Genomic DNA, 23,130 nt, shown 5'->3' with positions numbered 1-23,130 from the left:
CCATTATTATTGTAAACTGTTTATCATGCTAGAAACTATTTCATGGGGGGTGGGGCTTTTCCCTCATGCAGGGGATGGTGATACTAGGACCGTGCCAACAACCAGTACTGTAAGCAAGAGGGACACATCTGGTTCTTGCCTGGGATTTACTCAGTGCATACAAAAACACAAACATAATTTAAGCACTATCAGTACTGAACCATTGTGTCCCCCTTGAGGCTCAGACTAAAGGTCTAGTAATGTAGCTGGACTGCCTTCAGGCCATACACACTGTGTGCTCCCTGGTTTGGAAAAAAGAGCTCTGCTCCTCATGCTCAGCACACCCCTTCATTAATTGGGTTAATAGGGATCAGGTGTGCCTCGCTGGCCAGCTGAGTGTCTCCTGGTTCTCTCTGTCTCCTGAACAGCTCTTGTTGCCCATTCTCATGAGCAAAGATTAACCAGGAACTCAAGAGTCTGTACTTGTTCCCCACCATCAGCTAAGCCTAAACTGCATATTTTAAATTTGAGCTCAACTGAGCAGCCAAAATTGACGAAATGTTGTTAAATTCTCATCCAAAATGTTTAAGATAAGAAGGAAAGTGGCAGGCTGAACTGAATCCATTGGGGTAGATTTTAGACATTTAGGCACATTTGATGGGACTGAGTGATTTACTGGATCAATGACAAACTAAAATTAGCCTCAGGTTGGTCCTCAGTCTCTCTACAGAATAAAAACTAAAAAGCTTTTTATGGACCAACCTGAAAAAGAACAGTTATCGCACAAACATGATTTCAAATTCCTGTTTATTTAGACCTACATTAGACAAGTGCCACTAGCACCTAAATTACCACTGCTGTGGGTCCCATCTGTCAATTACAGCTAGATTCAGGGATTTATCACAAACAGACCAACACTGGACGTGGTACCATGCTTGACAGATAAAGTCCTTCATGGTGTCAAAGTGATTGATGACACCATGACGGAGACGGTTGGGGCCATAATGTCAATGATCAATAAAAACATACAAATCCTTGAGAGAGGTTTTTATTTGGTTGAGCACAAGCTTTTACCCATGGCTTATTTCAACTGAGTTTTCACACCTAATTACCTCAACAACATACACTCTCAACCACTCCTCTTTTTGATCTAAGATGCAACCATGCCCTACAGATCTTGTGTATTGGTAAATGTTAAGTGGAAGATGGTGAAATTGATCAATACACTTAAAATAATCCATACCCAAGGGGACCCTGGCAGCACTCGCATCGGGGTTGATCCAGAAGGAAAGCCAGGAGAGGACTACGATGAGCAGCGTGGGGGCGTAAACACCCATCATGTAGAAGCCGACCTGTCGCCTTAGGGTGAAGATAACCTCTACACATGTGTAGTACCCTGCATGAGGAAGGAGATAATGGTCAAATATGATAAAATAACTTCTGCGAGAAACACAGCTTGCCTTGAAATTCAACATTTAGAGGAAGACATAGTGCATATGGTTCTGGCATCAAACACAAGGTAGTTTGTTTTCCACTTCGGAGGTCCCTTTAGAGCAGTGGTTCCCAACCTGGGGGGCCCGACCCCCAAGGGGGGCGCCAAAGATCCAGGGGGGGTCGCGAAGCCCTCTTGATTTTAAGGGATTTAATAATTTTTATGTAATTAAAATGTTAAATAAATGAGTAAGCATTTAATTCATATATGTGACAAAATCAACTAAATTCGAGGGCCACATTTAACATTTATTCGTGTATTTAAATAGATAAACAAATAAGTTATATATATCACGAGGAACAGAGCGTGTGTGACGTGAATGCCTCTCGTGCTGCAGCCGTTGCCTAGCAACGTAAACGGAGCTAAGGGAGAAATGGCGAAGCGTCAGGTAGAGGAGACTGCGGAAAATGTCAAAAAGAAAAAGAGGGGCTACCAAGAAAGTTATACTGAATTTGTATAACTTGTATAACTTGTATAATTTGAACGTGAGAAACTGGCAAATGAAAGTTTGAAGCCCTGCAAGCTGAAGCGACACCAGACAACTAAACATCCCGGGACAGTGGGTAAGCCCAAAGAGTTTTTCATCAGAAAAAGAGAGCTTGTTGTCACTAGCAGGCCCCAAAACATAAAGGAGAGTTTCTTCTTGAAATATAATAAAGAAAATTGTGTTTTTAAAAGTACAAGTTCTGAAGAAATATGTTGTATTCATACACAGGTTCTCCTCATTGTTCCATGCTGTTATTTTATTTTTCATTGGGGGGGGGGGGTCACCAAAGTTTACAATGGTAAAAATATGGGTCCCTTAAAAAAAAGGTTGGGAACCACTGCTTTAGAGGACACCAACCCTAGAGGGAGGGTCTCCCTAGGAACTGAAGTGGCTGAAACTGCACCCTCTCCCCAGACGAGACAGTCCAGCCTCCACTTTTAATTAATTGTATTAGTCTTAACGGCTACTCACAATTATAGTATGAACGATATGCCATGAACGCAGCATCGCACCATTTTTATCAGTTCAAACATATCAGGACATTATAATGTTATTCAGTCTAGAAATGTGAGTCTGAAATGTGAGTATTCAGCGGCAGGTGAGAGAAATGCCCCTGTACTAACTTGGTCTATTAAATCCCCATTAAGCATTGAGAGGAAAGGTAGGGACCAGGTCAAGTCTTGTATCTGATCTGCCTCCTTTTGCCCAAGCACAAAGGAGGAAAGGGAAAGCACCGCTGTGAGCACCATTAGTAACAGAGAGCAAACAGGGAGCCAAGCAAAAGAGAAGAGAAAGAAAAAAAGGTCAATGGGCATAAGGGCTTTAACATCATTTCAGCTAACTTTGTTAAAGCTGAGACCTGTTTGAGCACTCAGGGCAGCACCCCAAAAAGCACTGCTTCCAACTGATAACGTGCCAATTACATTGGAGACCTGTCAGAGAGGCAGAGAACAGAATATTATTCTCAACAGACCAACATAAATTTCTACCCATAAACGATCCACTTTAGTTGATCCACCTCTGCAGAAGTATGGTTTCCATTAGTTGGGCTTAAACCAGCATGGAGTCAGCATCCGTACACTTCAGACCTCCTATGGCCGTGTTGTGTTTTTTGCTCTTTGAAGCTGCTCAGTAGGTCCAATGGGATGGTAGAGTGGATGGGCTGAAGTAATATTTAACTAGCCTGGGGATTTCTGGGTGAGCTTTATACAGCTTATAAGGGCTGCCTGTGTCGCAGAGCAGGCTCGAACCAGTCGTACACAGAGGTGATCTTTGTGTCTGGCCAGGTTGTCATGGTAACCCGTTAAAAGGCTGACTCATTGCCAGCAGTGTGCCTCCCAAGTGCAAGAGCACTGAGGTCATACCAGCTCTGTTGGCTGATAGAGATTTTCTGTTTCACTGGAAATGTCGGTTTGGACTCACACAGGTCTGAATATGTGTTTGGCACAGCACCAGGACCTTTTTAGTATTTTTTCACCTATTTTAATGGAGGAATATTCAGTATTTCTAGCTGTGCCAGCATCCTGGGATAATGGCCAGTGTGATATGCTGTTCATTAGTCTGCATATGCTACAGTCTATCCTCACTACCTCCACCTATTATCCTGGAAATACCTGAGTAGCCACACAAGAATATGTAAAGTTTTACAAAAGAAATTACATTTGCATGCAAAAACTGATACAGGTATGTCCATCCTGACGGTCGAAGAGCAAGACACGCTGGAGAAGTCACGAAAGCTTTTGGATAGAGAGGTGCATACATCTGACTTCAACTTAAATGGTCAGACCTAAAGGTACCATTGAGAGGTTCTGACCTTTCCAACAATGGCTTTACAGAAGCTCCCCGCTGTTTTGTATCGTGCACAGGCAGAAGGAGGCGCACGTGTGAGCACGTGTGCATCTCGATTCACATTCTGCTGTTGGTTTCAGGCAGATGGAGGCTGCAGCACCATCTGCCACCATCAGGCAGGGAAGACAAAGGATGCTATCAAGTAAACGTGGTTGTACGCAATGTGTTTTTTAGACCTCCAGGATACAAGCAACACATTTTGTTGAGTAACACTAAATGTAAACATAACTTTGATTGGTTGTTGCACAACTCCACAGGAGACCTTTAATTTCTCAAATTTCATCTCAGGTGTTGCCTCTTGTTTTCATGTTTTTATTTAGCCATGAACAAAATCCTTCCAAGGTCTGTTTGCCTGAACTTAATCTTAATTAATCTCATCAGTTACAAATGTGCTACTATAACGAGGCAAGACGTCTGCCAGAATAAAGGTCTATACTTTTACACCATTATCATGTGCTGCGATTTTTGTTCTAACAGTTATCAGTTCACCTGGAGAAGAGCAGAGAAAGTTTCAACATCTCTGGACTTAACTAGAGTCACTTGATGTATTGTAGTTGTCTGTATGATCGTACAACAGGACATGTACATCTCTGCTCTCTGTGATAGAAAATCCACAGTCAATCTTTACAATACTGCAGTGTAAGAAAGAAGTCATCAAGCCTCGCTTTGGTCAGATAAGAACATGCATTTGAAGCCTGTCAGCTGCTGTCCAGGATCTGACCCGCTGCAATTTCAGCGGAGCCCAGCTAATCTTACCTTCACAAAGAGACCCATCATCCTCTGCTGATTTCTTTGACTGGGGACCTATAACACCACTTATACAACGGCTGCAACATGCAGGAGAACAACCGACCACTGCAAAACTACCAACAAATGTACAGTAAATGCCAGACCAAGATCACAATGAAATAGCTGATTGTTGTTGCGCCCATTGATTACGCAATTCCTGAGTTGTTAAGGAGCAGAAATGTAACCTTAACAATAACCAGGGGAGCTGCCTGACACATGAACATATTTTTTGGTGCCTAAGTATAACAAGGACACCATGGCTTTAAGCCTACCCAGAAAAACCTATTTTCTATTCAGAGAGAATAATTAATGAATGCATGAAAGAAAAGCCCAAAGATGAACAGCACTGAATCAAAACGTCGTTTAGCTTAAAGCAGTGTAGTTAATGGAAATGATGGTTCAAAATATTTCACTCTGCTGTAAAGTTTTACTTTTTCTTGAGTGACTAATGCCAAATTAAAGTGGGAAAACTGCCTTGTATGAGCAAAAAATAATATTTTGATGAGTAACATTTCCATTTCCATTTCTGCAGCTGTCTCAGAACAGTACCTGTTCCGGCGTAGAATTTGGTGCAGTTCCCATAATCGATATCCTCTTGTCTGATATCAAACTGTGGCAGAGCAATGGCATCCATTTGCACCGGGTCTCCTGTCTGCCACATGAACTGCAGGTCGTCCGTTGTGTAGCCAACTTGATGAGAGATACAAATGCACACAAAAAGTCAACACGCATTGACATAAATACACTTATACACTGCTGAAACCACATTAGTACATACACAAATGTGTGTCTGGAGATATATATATATGTGTATGTGTATATATACATATTTATATATGTATATATACACACATTATATATAATGTACATGCAATTATATACAATATATTTGTGTAATATATGTTTGAATGTTAAGCACGCTTTGCAAAAACATATAATCACAGTATATAATATAATGTGTATGCACGCAAACAAAGGATGCTGTGAGTCTCAGCAGCCAAGTTTGGCATTAGAGGGAAATGGCTTGAAGTTATTTTGCTTATTTAAGTATAAACTGCTTTGTAAACAAGATGCAATAACCACAGTCAAGCTCAATTAGCAGTGAGACTTTCACAACAACTTTAAAATATGATGATTTATTCCTCTTCTCTAAGTGCTCGCCATTAAAACCGGCTTCTGAACACAAGCAAAAAGCTCTCATTTACCCCTAAACAACTATTTTATAAAAAACAACAAATATATTCCCAACTCATAAATACTGTACTCTCCCAAATACCATACAGCAGATGTGTTAACTGATGAGTTGGTTTAAGATGATATTATTTCTGGAAAACTCACAGCTTTCAAGCTGCATTTTACACCTCTGTGTGTCCATGGGGAACAACGTCAGGTCAAGTGGACAAGACAGGGTGACGGACAACCTGGAGGAGGATAAAGAAGAAATGGTTTTCAGTTTTTCGTTTGTGCTCTGCTTCAGTGTTATAGCAGTATAGGTTTACCCTCCTATCTTTATTTTTGAGTGGGGAGGGATGTCACCAGGACACGTTGCAGTCAGAGTTACAGACAACTTTCACTGATTCTCTCTGGAGATGACTGAAAGCTAACATAACAGACTGTAGCTGGAGGGCCGGTTAGTTTACACTGAGCCTCTTGGAAGATTAAATATTTTTCACCATATGCTTTGCATGTCAACAGTCTCATTATCTTTAGAGATTTCACTCTGGCAGCCTACAGCCACAATCATTATTGACCCAGATAGAAAACAAATAAAACCAAGGACTCCTTGAAAACATGGAAAACCCTTAGCCTGACTGACTGAAACAGTGCACACAGGACTATAATCATTAGAGCTGATTAACAGAGCACCAAGAACACAAATGACCAATTACTATGTTCATTTGTAGGTAATCGTCCTATGCAACATGCCCTTAAATCATATGATTTGTTTGTTTAGTCTTTTTTACACACGCATTTAAAGCTACAGACAAACTGCACTTTTACAAAACCTGATAATGACGCTGAGTTGCCATTTTGTTTCACTTGGCTCTCCATCCATTAGACCCGACATTGTGTCCATGTGTCCAGCCAATATTTTGTATGGAGTGGTTGTGGTTATTTTGTTTTGTTTTTGCCCTTATCAATCAGTAGCAAAAGGCGTATCCTTTCTGCTGACATCATTTTCATTTGACAGGGAAACTACAATAACAGTCATCTGGAGCAGTGAAGTTAACATTTTCAAGAATGATTTAAGAAATATGTAAATTTGAGGATTGGATGATATCTGATTAGGGTTTTCATCAACTGTACGATACTAAAACATTCCAGACATTACCTAAGAGCTGAAAAATGTACCAATGTTATCTTTGGATTGGATGCAAGTTTAATATTGCCTGCAATAGAGGACGATGATAAAAATGAAAAAGAAAATTCATTACCTCATACTGATGAGGACGTCCCCGTTGCGAAAGATGAAGAGGAGAATGTTCTCCTGGGTGACGTCGTGAAAGTTGGCGCTCTTTTCGTTCGCGAAGAACAGGTCGGGTTTCCAGAGACATTTGAACATCTTGGGATCAACTGTGAGGGAATCAGACTTGAAGTCCTGCGGTAGCTTCAGCCTGGGGTCGTTCCAGCGCTGCCGCAGGAAGATGTTGACTCTGTAATCCTTTTAGATCCCAGACCAGACATGAATAAACACGGTTAATGTCTGCACCACGTTAATGGTACACAAACTGGGAGCTTTCAAAGACATCAGTGGCCAATGAATGAAATAATGTTTGTTTTCTAGTAAATGACTTTTATATTAATGGCCTTTGTGCTCTGGTTAAGACTTACATTCATGACATAGAAAAAGATGCCTTCAATGGGCAACAGAAGCATTTTAAACCTTTCAAAGGGGCTATTTCTAAGTTCTCTACTGCAGAATGTGTTTTTTTGCCGAGAGCAGGTTTGTGGTGATTGTCTCTTGACAAGAGCTTCGGCGATCGATGCGTTTACAAGACAAGAGGATATAAAACGCTCTCTGAACAGCATTGTGTCTTCAGAGCAGATTGGAAAATAGAGTGTGTCACGATCAGAAAGTGATGAGATGCGCTGGGCCTAGCTGGTTAGCGTGCTAACTTCAGTAGAAGAAAGAAATGTGATAGAGACAAGAGTCAACATTTAAGATACATCTGGGATACTAGTGCTTTGATGTGAAGAAATAAAAGTGAAAGTTTGTTTTCTTGCTATAGCTACCACCTTTCCTACACTGCTGGATGTTTTTATTTCCTCTTTCCAGTTGTCACTTTTCCAGGATACAGCAGTTCCACCCTGTACAGAGGATAACATGTTGTTTTATCAAGTTTTATCTCAGTGAAAAAATCCCTTCAACAGACCACTTTAACGTGCTGAGTGAAATTCCACAGCTGCAATAAAAACACTCATGACGTCTCCTTTAAGGCAGTCAACACACAGGAAACTGCACAGTCCAAGGGTCAAATGTTATCAATACAGCAACATGGGATCCAGCAAATATCTCATTAGTGAGCTTATTAGTGAAATTTCCAGTCTTGTGGTGTCACTCAGTGAGGCTATGGGACTTTTTTTTTTTTTTTTTTGCGCCTGCTTTGATGGTGTGCCTCAAGCTGTTCTGGGACCAGGTGCTAGGAAGGACTATTAATGCTGAGTGTGAAGATGGATGGCATGTCAAATAACGCCACCAAAATACCATCTGTATGTGTGTATATGTGTGTGTGTGTGTATCCTGGGTAAGAAATTAACTTCCACCTTCCATCTCTTCATAATTCCCACTTGTGCGACTTTTTTTTTTGTGATGCAGCAGCTTGTTTCAAGATTTTTAAAAGCCAACATTTGTCATTGCTTCATGCTCTGAATTCAGTTTTCTGATTAAAAATGCCTCGATTTTTCTCTCAAATAGAGAAATGTGTCAGTATTTGACAACTTCATATAATTCTACCAACATTAAAAAGGAAAAAAAACAAAAAACTGTGGCTCAATTGCTGGTGAATTTTTTGGTTGAACACTGGTGGTAGAAATTTACAACAGCTGTGGCAAGAAGACCACCCATCCTCTCACCACAGCCACCAACCACCAACACAGTCAGAGAGAGTGCATATACACAGAGGATGTAATGTTAAACCACCACAATGGAAATAATGGAGCTGGAATAAACACATGTGAGACATTGTGTTTTTCTTTTTGCAAAAAATGTGCTTGAGTCAAATTCAGGTCAATCAGTCTTTAAGTCAAACGGCACAACAAAACTCCTTCCAACTAAACCACAGATGTATTAAACACTGGATAAGGTGTCCAAACATGATGCTGCATCCATCTCATTCACCCAGCTCACTGCTTTCATGCCTATTACGTGTGTCATTGTCTCCGGCTGGCTGCTGGCTCACATGAATGGCACGAAAATAATGATTCAAATTGTTATTGGTTTGCCAGTGGTCTTTGAAATGGTGATACGCAGGAAATTTTACAGCTGTTTCTTCTGTCACGGACGTGTTTGAGCCCGAGACGGTTGTCTGACCTGCAGTACTGTCTTTGGCCACTATGAGAAGAATCACTATGGTCTTCTGTTGCCCATCTCTCTCTTCCTCTTTGTTTCCTGTCAGCATCTCTGCTGTAACTTATCTAATAATAATAATAAAAAAAAACTCCCACCAGGAATCTCTGCTTAATGACTATTACAACTGCACAGGCTAATCCATCCATCAAAATGAATGTTTTTGCCAACATTATTATTACCACAAATGTAAATTAGAGCTCGACTGAGTGAGCAGAGCAGATTTTGGCATTTCATTCATTTTCTCTCACTCCTATATGATCTGTTCTGTAAATATATGTTAACTGGTTTTCTGGCAACAGATATTCCCACTGGAAACTATTTCACTCACAGCCAGGTTTGATCTTGAGAGACAGCCAGCTGACCTGAATCTGGGTTTACAGTACATCTGTTATTCATGAAAGTACATTGGTTGTGTGATTATTTTTTCTTTGTTCCAGCACTATGGCAACTTTATCTGCGGTATAGCAGCCTGGTCCACACCGAGCTGGACTGTCTGTGCTTGCATTCAGACACACAGTAACAGTGTTACTTCCTCATAGACACAAGAACTGCCGTCCGCTTGTAGGCTACCTTTAGATTGTCCACTAGATTTGCCACCTGTCCCATAATAATATGGAATCGTCCCATATTTGAAGATAAAATTCTGCGTCCTGGCATAAATCAATACGGTTCTCCTGTGCTGTGTAATGTTAATTAAGAAAAACCAAACTAGTTATAGTCTGCAAGTGGACTAGAGAAGTTTATCAATGAGCAGTAGACTTTCAAGCTCTGTTTGCTGTGAGAAAATACATGTATGGTTGCCTTTCATATATAAAAGTAACCACACAGTGTGGGGCACTGATGGCTCACCTGGTAGAGCGCAGGTTTATATTCAACCACAGTGGAGTCTGACCCAAGGCCCACTGCTGCATGCATCTGCTTTCTTCTCTAATACTAATTGTAAAGTTGTAGTACACTGCATTTTTTGTTACCCTTGATACTTTTGGTTTATAATCACATGAAAGAGTGTATCGGCATTTTGAAATATTAAAAAATGTTTACTGTTGGCACTGACCAGGCAACGGATTCCCTCATCATAAAAATAATGTACGGACGGTTTGTGCAGGATTACAGCTGTTAGCACCACTGCACAGCAATACTGCTTCTTCCTCTTTACTTAGCCAGAGGGACACATTTCACGCTGAAACCCTTCCTCAGGACCAAAGCAACACACTCAATTAACACATACACTGACTTATTTTTATACAGATGTTTGTGCCTTTATATATTGAAATAAAAAAGGGGCTTTCTTTTAACTCACAGGTGTACTTTCTTCTTCGTTTAAGAAGTTAGAGCCAACGTTATGCAACTGTTGAGCATGTAATTCTCATACGGACCTAAATATCGAGCTGTTCACACCCACAAGCTCAGACGCACAAGGAAATGATGTGTGATTGATCTGTGTGAAGTGCTGATGAACAACATCTACAGCAACCACACGAAAGGTTTCCCTCCTCACTGTTGTATATGAATAGGAAGGAGCTATTTCAAAAACTCATAACATCTTATACCGAGAGGTCTCAGGAGGGTTTATAAATTCAGCAGTAACCCAGAACGCGCTTTATTTCACTGCCAGCAAACATTTGTTTGCGAGAGCAGTGGTCAGATTTGTTGATGTCTAATTTTTTGGAAGGCGAGCCATCGTTTCTGTACAACCTAATTTCAAACTCCGACATCCAACCAGTCCTCAAGCGACAGCACGAACAGCTCCTGCTGGCTCTCCTCTGTCTGCCAATTCCCACACCTTCACCTTTCTGAAAACCAGACAAGGAAATATATCCTCCTCCTGGCTCGCCATCAAGCTGCCAGCGCTGCATTCGATTCCCGGAGAGATTTAACAGAACTGCTCGCTGTAATCAACCAGGAAAACTCAAAGTGAGGAGCAGTAAAAAAAAAAAAAAAAAAAAAGAGCACACACACACACACACACACACACACAGCCACAGTTTATTTCATCTCACAACATCAAATTAGTCATCCTCTCCTGGTGAATACAGTCATAGAGTGAAAACAGATGTGTTAACTACAGTGGACGCGTGGCGGTTGTTTGGCCGAGAGAGGTGTAAATGATGAGAGAGAGTTTCTGGGGATCAGATGCCCCACAGAGTGATAAATTGAGGGGGAGAGGTGACCAGCTGTCTCTTCGTTCTCCTCCTGGGTTTGTTTTGAACCTTCCTCATTTCAGTCTCTTTCTATCTTTGTTGGGCGTCCAGGGGGAAGCAGGGGGACAGCAGTTTCCGTCTGGGAGTTCCTCGTCTCTCTGTCTCTGTCTCAGTCTTGGCTCTTGCTTGTTCTTTTCTCCATCCTATCTCTTTCCTTCTCCTGGCTTTAGGTTCTTCTCTCTTCACTTTTCTCTCTCCTGCTCTTACTCTTCCACTCTTTCTAATTTCTTCTCCCTTCTTTGTTTGATTCTTCTTCCTCCAACTTCCTTGTGCAGAGTTTCCTCATTCCTGTCGCTCACTTTTTTTCTCATCTTTCTCACCTTGCTTACTCTCCCTCTCTCGGTTCCTTCTTACTTTCCTATTTTCTTTTTCTTCCTCATTCCCTTTTCACCTTCCTTTCTTCCTACAATTTCTTCCTTTTCATCGTCTTTTCTCTTTTTTGTTTCTGTGTCTCCTTTTCTTTCGCTTTTTCTCCCACCTACCACACATCTTTACCTTGTGTTTTAAAGATTTTCCACTTTCATCATGTAACACCTTAATTGGTCTCTAACTGGTCCTGGTGTGAAACTCTCCACTGGAAGCTTTTATGAGTGAACACACTTTACTGATCTGCAGCCAAAAGGAAAGATTTCCAGAGTAAATTTTCATGCAGTTCCAATCCCAGGATGTAAGATCTAAAGCTTTGCTCAGAGTGTGACTCCTCATGAAATGAAGTTGGCAGAGGTGCACCATCAGGAGAAGCAAATGCTTGGGGCCTCTAAGGGGAAAAGGGGCCCTTGATGGCCCTTAAAAAGGAGCATGCACATTGTCTGCTCCCCATCACAACTTGCAGTCCTCTCTGCCTGGTATGCCATCGACCAGATCAAACAACCCACTATATCCACATTGTAAATGAACTGAATTTTGCTGGTAGTGCTGCATTTAAATGCAGTTTGATGGCTTCAAGTTCTTTTTTTTTTTTTTTTTGTTCAGTTAAATATAGTCTTAAAATATTTGTGAATAAATCATTACTCCAAATTCAACTTTTTAATTTTTCAGCAGACTCTGGGTGTCTAATGTACTTTGGTGGAGTTCTGACATTGAAATCACAATATAAAAACATTCATTCATTCAGTAGCTATACCATTTATCCTTTCAGGGTTGCAGGAGAGCTGAAGCCAATCCCAGCTGACACTGGATGAGGGCGGGGCACACCCTAGGTCACCAGTCTATTACAGGGCTGAAATACAGAAACTACCATTCATGCTGACATTCACACACGGGCAATTTAGAGAAGCCAATTAGCCTAAACCTGCATGTCTCTGGACTGTGGGAGGAGGCCGCAGTGCCCGGAGAAAACGCAGGCAGGTACGTGGGCAAACGCCACACAGAAAGGTCGGCAGGTTCAGGCCCAGAACCGTCTTGCAGTGAGGCGACAGTGGCTCTAATTGAAGACCAAAGATAAGACTGAGACTTTAAGATTAGGTTTGATGAAACATCTTTTTGCTTATTGGCACATGAAAAGTCTGTGTGGTGGGAGATGAAATGTTAAAAGTCTTGTTTTACTCAGATTTTCGATAAGGAAAAAAAACTCTTATGGTCCTGCAGCATCTCTCCCTCTTTCCCTTTTCCCCTCTCTTCTTTCTCTGTTTGTCTCCCCCGCTCTGTTTGTGTATGCACCTGTCTGGACATGGCATCCAGCTTCTCCTCCCACTGATTCACCTGCACACCTACTGCTCATCAACTCACCGGACGCCTGCAGAATTTAAACCCCGGTCCTTCACTCTGCTCTTCACCTGATTGTTCTGTTTTCCGAGTGGTACAGGACTTTCGGCTGATGAGTCTCATCTCGCTAAGTATAATTCTGTTCATATTATTTGATGCTGGCTAATGCCTATCTGCCTGTGCTTCAGGGTCATCGCTCCTCTCTTCCTGGTTTTCCTGCCTCGCTCAGTCCCCCGTCTGTCAGCTATGTTTGCTAATGATTAAACCTCTGCTTGTTTCGGTCCAGTGGCTGTCCTGGCTCAGTCACCTGAACTCCTGCCTGCCCTGCTCTTCCGATCTCAACAGCTTCAAAGACTTTTTTTTTTTTTTTTCTTTGAAACGATAAATTGCCCTTGTTTGAACTTTAACTTTGCCTCCGTGTCTGAGCTCTGCTCTTGGGTCCTAAATCTAAATGTTGAGCTTATCCAAAACTCTCCAGATGGCAGACTATAAATCTGTTGTAGACAGAGGAGTTTATGAGACAGAATAAAGTCAAACTGTGGATTCTGTCACTCTGCACTGCATTAATTACAATTAACTTGTCACATGATTGAATATATTTACTGAGAGAGACTGTTGAAGTTTAGTGGCCCCTCCCAGCAGCTTTAAATTAAAACACACCGGTAAGCCAGGCTGATTACAAATCTTCAGGAACGTTCACTTTTATTGTTTCTTAAGTGTTCGAGAGTCGACCCAGCACCGTCCTTGAGCTTAATCTGTTCATTAGCATTAAAACTGCACTTCTTTATCAGCAATTAAGCCATCAGATAAATGAGGCACGAAAACCCCAGTCTTCATAATGATTCACTGCTAAATGGCCTGATACTGTCTAGAAAACACGCTCACGCACTCTTTCTAAACCTTGTAGGATAAAGCAGTTTTTAGCTCTGACCCACTGCCTCTGATTGGCATAAGTATTGATTATCAATACTGTCAGGAAGGTGGGATTGAAGTGAATTCTTACCATGGTCGTTTCTTGGATAGAGCCGAAACTGTTGATGAAAATGTTCACTCTGTCTTCCACAGGAATTCCTGGATTGAAGAGGAGGAGAGACGTGATTGTGGTATTGAGTCGACTGTGTCGTATCTTATAGCAAGTGTCAGCATGTTTCATGAAACCATGCACGTCTTTATTTCTGCGCCGATACAAATTGTTCCTGGTGAATGAATTGAGTCTGTTACTGATCAGGATTTGTGCAAGACTTTATCAACATTGCAAAGTAATAAAAAAATACCCTCTAAAGAGCATCCTGTTCCTCTGCTAAGCTAACACTGTAAACATTTATACAGGCGTCTCTCCCCGCTCAGCCTTTTGCATAAACTAATAAAATCCTTGACGAATCCCGACTGCTCACACTGCTTTGAATAAATGATTTCCTTTGACGTGTTTACTGGAGGCTCAGGAGTTTCACAGGATAAATTTCATCAAGCAATTTACAGCAAAATACAGCTCACATCTCTGATGCACTATCACAACCTAGGAAAGTGATTAATTTTCAAGAAACCCTTGTGGCGTTACCTTAAAACTCTCTATATGGTCTATAAAAGCAGCTCACCATTTTATAGGCCTGGGCAAAGTAATGCACCAGGCACAGTTTAGGATGTAATTTGGGAGATTATGACATGGATGTTAATGGACGGGGAGCTTTCAGCCCACCCTGAAATCAAGAGCAGATGTTTGGCCACTGGACCAGTCACAGGCGGTCAGGGAGGGAGACGACTCTGCTCACAACACATCAAACACCGAGTCCCAGATACAGCTCCTGCTGCCAAGTGCCAGAGGATGGAAACTATCTGAGGATCCACCTGAAGACCGACTCATCAGTTAGGCTGAGGGGCCGCCAGTCACCTCTTTGTTATTTTTATGGCTGTTTCTGCAAGACTTAAGCCTGGTACTCCCTACAGTGTGATATTTACAGCAAACTGTAAAGATACTTGGCATCCGGTAAAGAATGAAGAAAACAATGCACCGTACAATTTCAGTGTTTATAATTAATCTCAAGTGGTTAATGGAACATGAAACTATAGTAACTTCCTGCATTGAAAAGTCAAATACGATACACACAATTTACTCTGTGTGTTGTTGTCTTTTTCAAAGATTTGAGATTGTCTAAGCTAAAAGATTTTTATTCCCACAACAGCCTGCTGTGTGTGGGTCAGTCAACGCCATATCAAACTGTCTCAGAGGAGGGACGGACTGAGAACATCCGCTTACTGCTACAGTGCTGTAGTACAGTTTATATATGCAACTATATGCAGATAAGGAAATTAATTTTCATTAATGTCTCGAGCACCATTGATACTATGCAGATACTTGCTCCAGCACCAAATTCTGAGGAGGAATCTGGAGGTACACATTCATAGTAAACAGGTTTTTTTAATTACCATGACGGCAATGCAGCAAAAATGTAAATTAAAAATAGACAAAGACAGATGAAGAGGGAAAGAGACTTGCCTTTGAAGTTGGGCCTTATTCTGGGATCATAGCTGATCAGTAACCTGTTCAAGATGTTACTGGTTGAATTTGCAGGGACCCGGGCCAGATCCTCAGATGACAGCTGTCTGCAAACAAAAAAAGACAGAGAGGCAACTGTAGGCACGATTACATTAGCAGGTCAAATTCCTGGCCGATGAACAGTGCAGATGCACAGTACACCAAGCTCTACTCTGTATACTCTCTGATTAAACTATAACCTGAGAGAGCTACCAGTTAGGGATTAAATTAGCTTTTAAGATTTGGACCACCCACCCAGGCAATGTTAGAGCGAAGGAATGTTTAGAAATGTGATGTAGTGCTATTTTGAGATATTTCCAGATCATGAGTGGGGAGGTTGACGTGCACCCAGGGCTTGACAGGGGACAGATTTTCAACTTTCTGGGCCAATTTTGAAATTAATTTTTAGAGAAATACTCTAGAATGTACAAAAGTTTAGCCTATTATGATGCTAACATTTGCTAATTAGTAGAAAAAAAACACAAAGTATGAGGGTGGTTAATAATAATATTTCAAGAAAACTTGAAAATAAGCTACAGGGATCAAATGCTCTAATGATACATTTAAAAGTGGCACCTCATTGGCACTTCATTCTTGATTTGACTCAATTTTTCTAGATTTATTTTTAGTTGCATTTTTAGTGTAGAATGGAGTCAATGAATCTGCCATGTGTAGCATAAATGATTTTTGTGACTGTATTTTCACTTTTTATTGAGACCTTTGAAGTTCCCTACAAAAAAAGCAAAAACACAGCTGTTGACTGAAATTTACCATAACATACAGTGGTCGTTTCAAAGATGCTCAACATCATTTGTTTTCTGAGGTTGACTGATGAAGAAACAATGGGACAGAGAGAAGGGGAGGGGGGTGTCAGGGGGTGGGGGGGTTGGCAGGAAAGGAAAGAAAAGGAGAAACAGAAAGCCTCCTTGTGGGTGGCAATGAATTCTCCTGCCAAAGAATTTCCCCTCCTCGAAGCACTTTATATATCATTATGTAAACCTTATCATGCACTGAGGATGAGCTAAAGTGCTCCACAGGAATGCTGCACAGTGTGCATATGTTCTGCGGTTCCCCTGATCAAAGTGAAGAACATAATTCCCATCCACTAAACCTCTTTTTTTTCTCTCTTTTAACAGACCTCTCTGACAACCTCGAGCACAACAGTTAAACTGGAACCAAGTGGCTCCTTGATCCACGAAGGCATCCACAGCTCTGAACGAAATATGTCATACAGCTTACACTTGCCAATACTGGGACTACATCAAACAGTTTCTTCCTCCTTTTAAACAGTTTGATTGTCAAACCATTTGTTACACTTTAGTAGACGGTGCAGAGACAATGGACACTCTGAAGGCATGTAAGGACATACTGATGTCCACTCTGTTAGGAGGCATGTATTTACTTCTTTAGATTATCCATAAGCTGACAACTCCATATTTATCTTACACTTCTTTACAGTGCCCTATGGTACCAGTCAGCTGCAGCCAGTTACCAAAGACTAGATACAGACATGCTTTTGATGGGTTTGGCACAGGTTTCTGTAAAGTCCATTGATCCTATTGGACTTCACTGGAGCGCTTAAGAGAACTTGAGTAGCTCTACAGTAAAGTATCTGACAGATCTGCTCATACATGACAATTGGATGAAGACTAGGAAGTATAATTCATATAACAGAATATAATTTTAGACCAAGTTTTGCTTTTTTGTAGTGCTTTTCTGCCTATTCTGAGGAACCTCAATAGGACCTTTGAGGGGAGCTCCACCAATTTTACAGGTAACGTCCAGTTTACTCGTCATAGGGACTGCAGCTCAGCCAATGAGAACAGTTGTACAATGTCTTGTGTGGCTATGAAGGAGCAGTGAGCCACTCTGAAACTGTAAGGTTACTTCGTATTTGCCAGAGATGCAACATGAAGTGCAGTATATATGTTATGTTATGTTATGTTATGTTATGTTATGTTGTAATGTGTGACAGGGCTTGGTGTCGTTTGTTCCATACTTACGATGGACAGTACACCTGCTTCCCTTTCTTTTTTCCCTTCTTTGTTCCTTTTTCTTTGGCAGACCCTCCCTCCAGGCAAAGAGAGAGAACCAGGAGGAGGACGACGAGCTTCTTCACGCCCATTCTGGTGCGCGCTGAGCCTGTAGAGGGGAAAACAAACTGATTAAATAAAGGGAAGAAGCCACTGAATTTAAATTACTCGGGCTTAATGGCGTGCAATTTAATAACCAAAAAAAAGAATGTTTCTCTCATCACATTCATGGGACAGAGGATGACGGCTGCTTAAGATGTACCCTTGGTGAGAGTACAAAGCCGAGGGGTATTTTATTCTATTTCCTGTGAACACTATGACTTTGCCCCTTTCCTGATATAATGCGTTCCCATTTTCTCTGCATACAGTAAATGTCTTAAATGTAAATTAATCAATCTGACAAGGTTTAATCAAGTAGAGCAAGTTCAAGCACAAATCCAATCAGTGGAGTAATGCACCTGAATAACGATGGTCATTCAGGCCTTGTCAGGTGAATGTGACCTCTAAGGGGCGGCTGAAATAGGTATTACGTAAAACATCCTCGACTTCAGTTCCAAAAGCTGCAAGGAAAAGGTTTAATGATGCTGTTTTCTGCAACTGTGCGTTCTCTTTCTCATGATGTTTAACAACTGTATCATTAGGTCTGATCTATGACAGCTGTGGTTCAGTACGTTCTCACACACAAACACTAGAATGTGGGAGATAATGCGGTCCCTAGGGTTTACCATAAACCTTGTTGTTAGAAGATCCATCGGCGGGTTTAACAGTAGCGCAGCCAAACATATACAAATGCACACGTTATACTCAGAGGCAGTGCATTTTTGCATTTCTTGATAGGGGCCATTAATCAGCCAGCAGCCATAGTACCTGTGTGAATCCCCCCGCCATCTAGGAAAGGGGTGCCCTTTCATTGCATAGGGACATTGAGACCAACAGCAAAGCCAACAGTCTCACCCCACCTCTCCCACCCCACCCACCCCACCTCACCTACCCCACCTCACCTCACCCTGCCAACGAGACTGTATATTAACTGAAGCAGTTTATTGTCTAGACAGAGACACTCTCTCCCTCTCCTTTTCATTGCCTTGGCCCAGTAACTCCGTGTCTGCTCCTCGCCTGCACATTGATCATCATGTTCTCCTGCCGAAATCGTTTCCCCGCTCGCCTCGGCGCCTTTTTTTTTTTTTGTCTCCATGCAAACTCCTGACTTCACCCGAACTAAGTCAACATCACTTTATCGATTCAGAAGATTCCTGCAGAATTGGGAGGTTGGATGTTGTCCTCGTTCTGGAGGAATAAACGGCCAGCATGCATCAACACTGACCCACACATATCCGCCGGCACTTTTCTTGGAAATCGTTTCTTATCTGACCTACAATTTGTATGTCCCATCTTCGCCGGTGGCAGATGACAACTCCCATCTCTGACCCCCTAATCCAGTTTTCCTGACAGCACATTACAGCACTAGTTCCCAACCTTTTTAGTTTGTGACCCTTAATCATCAACCGATGCCTCATCAACCGCTTGAGGGACGTTCCCTTCTCAGAGTTTTTTAACCTTAGTTTTTTGAGTTGTAGAGTCACTTGTTTTGAAGCTCACACTAGCCCGCAGCTTTTCTGGGTGTATAATCACAAAATTTTTTTTAAAAAAGAGAGATAACCGTGAGGGTTCAGCTGAGACCAGGTCCATAAATTGACCGTGGCACTCCCTGAGTCAACTCTGTGCCACCACTGAGGAACATTGCCCTTTCCGTGTTTTACTACCAGCAACGTTAAAACTGCAGAGGCATCGTTATAGAGCAGCTGACAGTGACTCAAGAAGCCTTATATGGTCTGCCCCATGGGTCCAAGGTCAATAAGCAATTCTGTTCTGCCCACATTACTTATACAGGTTGTGCACTTTTTAGATTCTGGTCCATAAACATGTCATTATAAGAAAAATCAATAATATTGAGATATATGAGAGATTATTAGCCTATTTTTTAAGCTACTAATGTTGACAGTAAAACAATAAACCTATGTGTTTTGGTGTAAATAAAATTATACATTATCTATTATTGAATTTTAGTTAGATTCAGCATACTATAATACACTCCAGTTGACTATTTGATATCCTTATCTAACTGCAAAATGCATTAAGCCACAAGGAAAGGCCTCATGCTCATCACAGCACATGCTGATCACAACACTGAGACGCATCCAGTTCAAAACAACCAGCACACACAGTATATAGGCACTCACAACCTGTGGCTGCACGTCGCTTTGGGTCTCCGGAACAACAGAAAAGTAAGTAGCAGAGGCTCACACTCGCCCAAAGCCTGGGCAGCAGAGGAGCGGAGGGGCCGGAGGGAGCTCAGCTCAGGAAAACAGCGACCACCATGACGGGGGATGGAGGGGGATGCAGGAGGAAGACGCCAGCACACATGAACGCAAGCGCTTTCACATGAGCCCACGCTGCGCGAACATGACAAAAACACGAAAGTGGGTTTTTTTTTTTTTTTTATCACACATCACGCCACACGGTCCCACTCACCGTTTCCTCCTTATTACCTTCAGTCCTTCAGAAAACTGGGCTCGGTGGAGCTGAGTGTGCAAATAGTGGTTAACACAGCCTTCCAGACCAGCCGCCGTCTTTCTTTTCCATCCTGTTCCCGCTCTCTGCACTGAAGCGATTTTCTCTGAATGGGTTTTAGTAAAAAAAAAAAAAACAACAAAAAGTTACATCTCGGCAAATTGCCAATTTTTTTTTTATTTCCGCGCGCTGTTTGTTGTTATTTTGGGATCAGTGTGTATATGGCTGCTGCCCTTTCGCCTCAGCTCGGGATGCCCAAGATGGAGGCTGGCGTGTACCTGTCATGCAACATGCGCAGTAGCGGCTGCTCGGAGCCGGAGAGCATCAGTCCTCCCATCAGCACCACGGACAGCCGCTCCCCGCCTCCACACACGCACCCACGGCCGCCGCTAAACGCTGAGACGTGACGTGGCGTGGCGGCAGCAAAAAGAAATGCTCTCATTCACTTGATGGAAGCAAACGCCTCACTCTTTGTGGAAGCGTCTGCACGGTATTTAACGGCAGACGGACGTGAGCGGTGAGCAGGGCTGTAGAGACCATAAAGCAGAAATGATGGATGCCATAGCCTACAAGTCCACTGGTAGTAAGAGCAGGATGGCTATATGGGAATCATATGAATTTATAGACATTAATTCATAAGGAATATATGATTTTTAAATATGATTTCATATGAAATGTATTTTTTCGAAATAGGAGGAGGAAAAAACTCAAAGACTGTGTGTGTGTGTGTGTGTATATATATATATATATATATATATATATATATATATGTATATATATGTATATGTGTGTGTGTGTGTGTGTGTGTGTGTGTGTGTGTGTCTGTGTGTGTGTGTATACAAACTCTTAATAGATTAAGAGAATAGGGGAGAACTATTTTTTCAAGCTGTTGCAGGAGGTTTCAGTCATATAGAGATTAATGTCCCAGAAGTGGGACATTAATCTCTATGACACCTGGGTAACTCCATGATGAAGATAATGTGATATGATCAGAAGCCAACAACAACTACTTCTTGGACTCTTTGGTGCACAGACTGTTTTCCCAGCTGCTGTTTCCAAGATCAATAACTTGGCTGTGAGTCGGTGTGTTAAAACACATATCCGTCACTGTGGGATGGATAGTTGCATAGTGTTTTTTATTGTTGCACCTTTGTCAACATTGAGATTATGCCTTTAGAGGAATGAACTGAAGAATGGATGAATGGCAGACTGGGTGATGATCAATGTCCATAGATAGGTATACAGTATAAAGGTATATGACTTTTATGTGGATATGACTTTTATGTGATTGATGCTCCTCTTGTGTGCAAGGCTTAGACTGGCTTGGATATGGACTAGCAATAAAGCGCCAATGTGATGGAGACTGGAGATTCCTCTTTAAACACGGCCACATCCTGTAAATGAAGTCAGTTTCCCTGTTGTAATGTAGAGTGATAAAATTCAGGGGAATCAAATGAAAAATGAGAGAAACCTTGAATACGATATATGCAACTTTTGGATGGAAAAAGATTGATATTACCGTAACACACAGTTTCACTGTCATTATTTTTATTGGTTGAAACAGAGTGAATATTCACTTCTTCAATAAAGAATGACAAATCCATAATTCGACTTTGTGTATGAATTGTAGCTCTCCAGTATTAAATATGGACGTCAAAATGGCTCGTAAAAACGTTGTGGACCATCATAAAAGCCGATCCAGTCTTTTAAAATAGATCTAATTATGTGGGTGATGATAGAAATTACTTTTAACATTTCAAAGAATTCCCTCCAGAGATTTTGCATTCATTTCTAAAAGCTATAATATGTGCTTGGATTTGGTTGTGGTCGCGAATGTCAGAACTGTTTGTGTCACTTTTCGTTCATTCTGTGAGACTGGTTGAAACACATTAAAAGAACTGAACAGGAAGTCTGATCTTTTGTTCTTCCAGTGAAAATAAAATCCACCACTGAAGCAAGTGAAGCTGATTTTTTTATTTTTTTTTCCCCACAATTCTGATCCATATCTCATTCATCACTTTACTGTCAAACAACTTGGGCGGCCTTCCCCTAGTTTAATTTTGACTGACATGGCGTCCCATTTGCATACACGAATTAATCGGCACCATATGCAAAGAGATTAATGATTTATGTCACAGGGCATGGCTCTCGTGTTACAGTCAAGAAGCAAGCAATTGAGCACAAGGATCTTTTTGTGTGGGCTAGAAAAATGTTCAGTTGCTGGCTGCGAGCCATGTGAGTGTGAGTGACAACTATGTGCCATACCAAAAATATGTCAGGCCGATGGATTGAACCAATCTATTGTGGCATTACACCTGGCATGCGAACCACATTTCTGCTACTGCTGAGAAAAGTTATATCTGTTTTCACATTCTTATTCAAATGAAAATGACGCTTCTGACAGATGTAGACTTGCGCAAGTGTCGCTGCTAAACATCTTGTTTTTCACCATGTGAAAAGTAAACATGTCTGTTTTCAATTCAGGAGAGACAGGCGGTTGTTCCACCGAATCCAGAGGAGCTTCGTGGACGTGACTTCAGAGCGGGGACAAGATAAAATACTTGGAAGAGGAAGAAGCACAAGAAGCTGCCAGACTGAATGACACTTTCATGTAAATCATGAAGGATGGAGATCAAACTGAAGGCAGCCAGACTGGTGGGACTTGCAAAATAGAAATGTGTGTGTGATTTTATATATTTTCAACTATGCATGTGCAAAGTCAATTTAATGCTGAATTCAAAGTAATTTTGATGAATAGTAAAAACTATATTTTTCTGAGCATAAAGAAATAAAGAGAAAATGCTGAATGCTAAGTGATGATTGTTATTTGTGCATCATACTGTAAACACAGTATCTTGTCCATGGGGTCTGACTTGAACTGTTTGATTATAGTCTTTTCTGAAAGGACGCGTACAACACTCAC

At 41.5% G+C, this 23,130-nt stretch overlaps 1 protein-coding gene across 7 annotated transcripts in view; it reads right to left on the bottom strand.

Moving 5' to 3' along the window:
• Window positions 1–20,621, bottom strand: part of glrbb (glycine receptor, beta b) — a 28,104-nt gene extending 7,483 nt beyond the window's left edge. Inside the window, exons 1-10 of one of the 7 annotated variants that reach the window (XM_071457829.1) lie at window positions 20,486–20,621; window positions 20,169–20,313; window positions 17,607–17,745; window positions 15,565–15,671; window positions 14,074–14,141; window positions 7,833–7,904; window positions 7,031–7,257; window positions 5,934–6,016; window positions 5,145–5,285; window positions 1,223–1,375 (exon numbers count right to left, since the gene is read on the bottom strand). In XM_071457829.1, the coding sequence (XP_071313930.1) occupies window positions 1,223–1,375; window positions 5,145–5,285; window positions 5,934–6,016; window positions 7,031–7,257; window positions 7,833–7,904; window positions 14,074–14,141; window positions 15,565–15,671; window positions 17,607–17,728 (973 nt within the window). In that variant the 5' untranslated portion in view covers window positions 17,729–17,745; window positions 20,169–20,313; window positions 20,486–20,621. The other 6 variants (XM_071457830.1, XM_071457834.1, XM_071457835.1 and 3 more) reach the window with 6 other exon arrangements.
• Window positions 20,622–23,130: the final 2,509 nt, after the last annotated feature.

This window comes from Trachinotus anak, unplaced genomic scaffold (assembly GCF_046630095.1).
Source record: "Trachinotus anak isolate AG129_WGS33_773 ecotype Australia unplaced genomic scaffold, CSIRO_AGI_Tana_v1 ptg000021l, whole genome shotgun sequence".
NCBI classification, from domain to species: Eukaryota; Metazoa; Chordata; class Actinopteri; order Carangiformes; family Carangidae; genus Trachinotus; species Trachinotus anak.
Note: the sequence above shows the minus strand (reverse complement) of the source record. Positions and strands in the feature narration are given on the sequence as shown.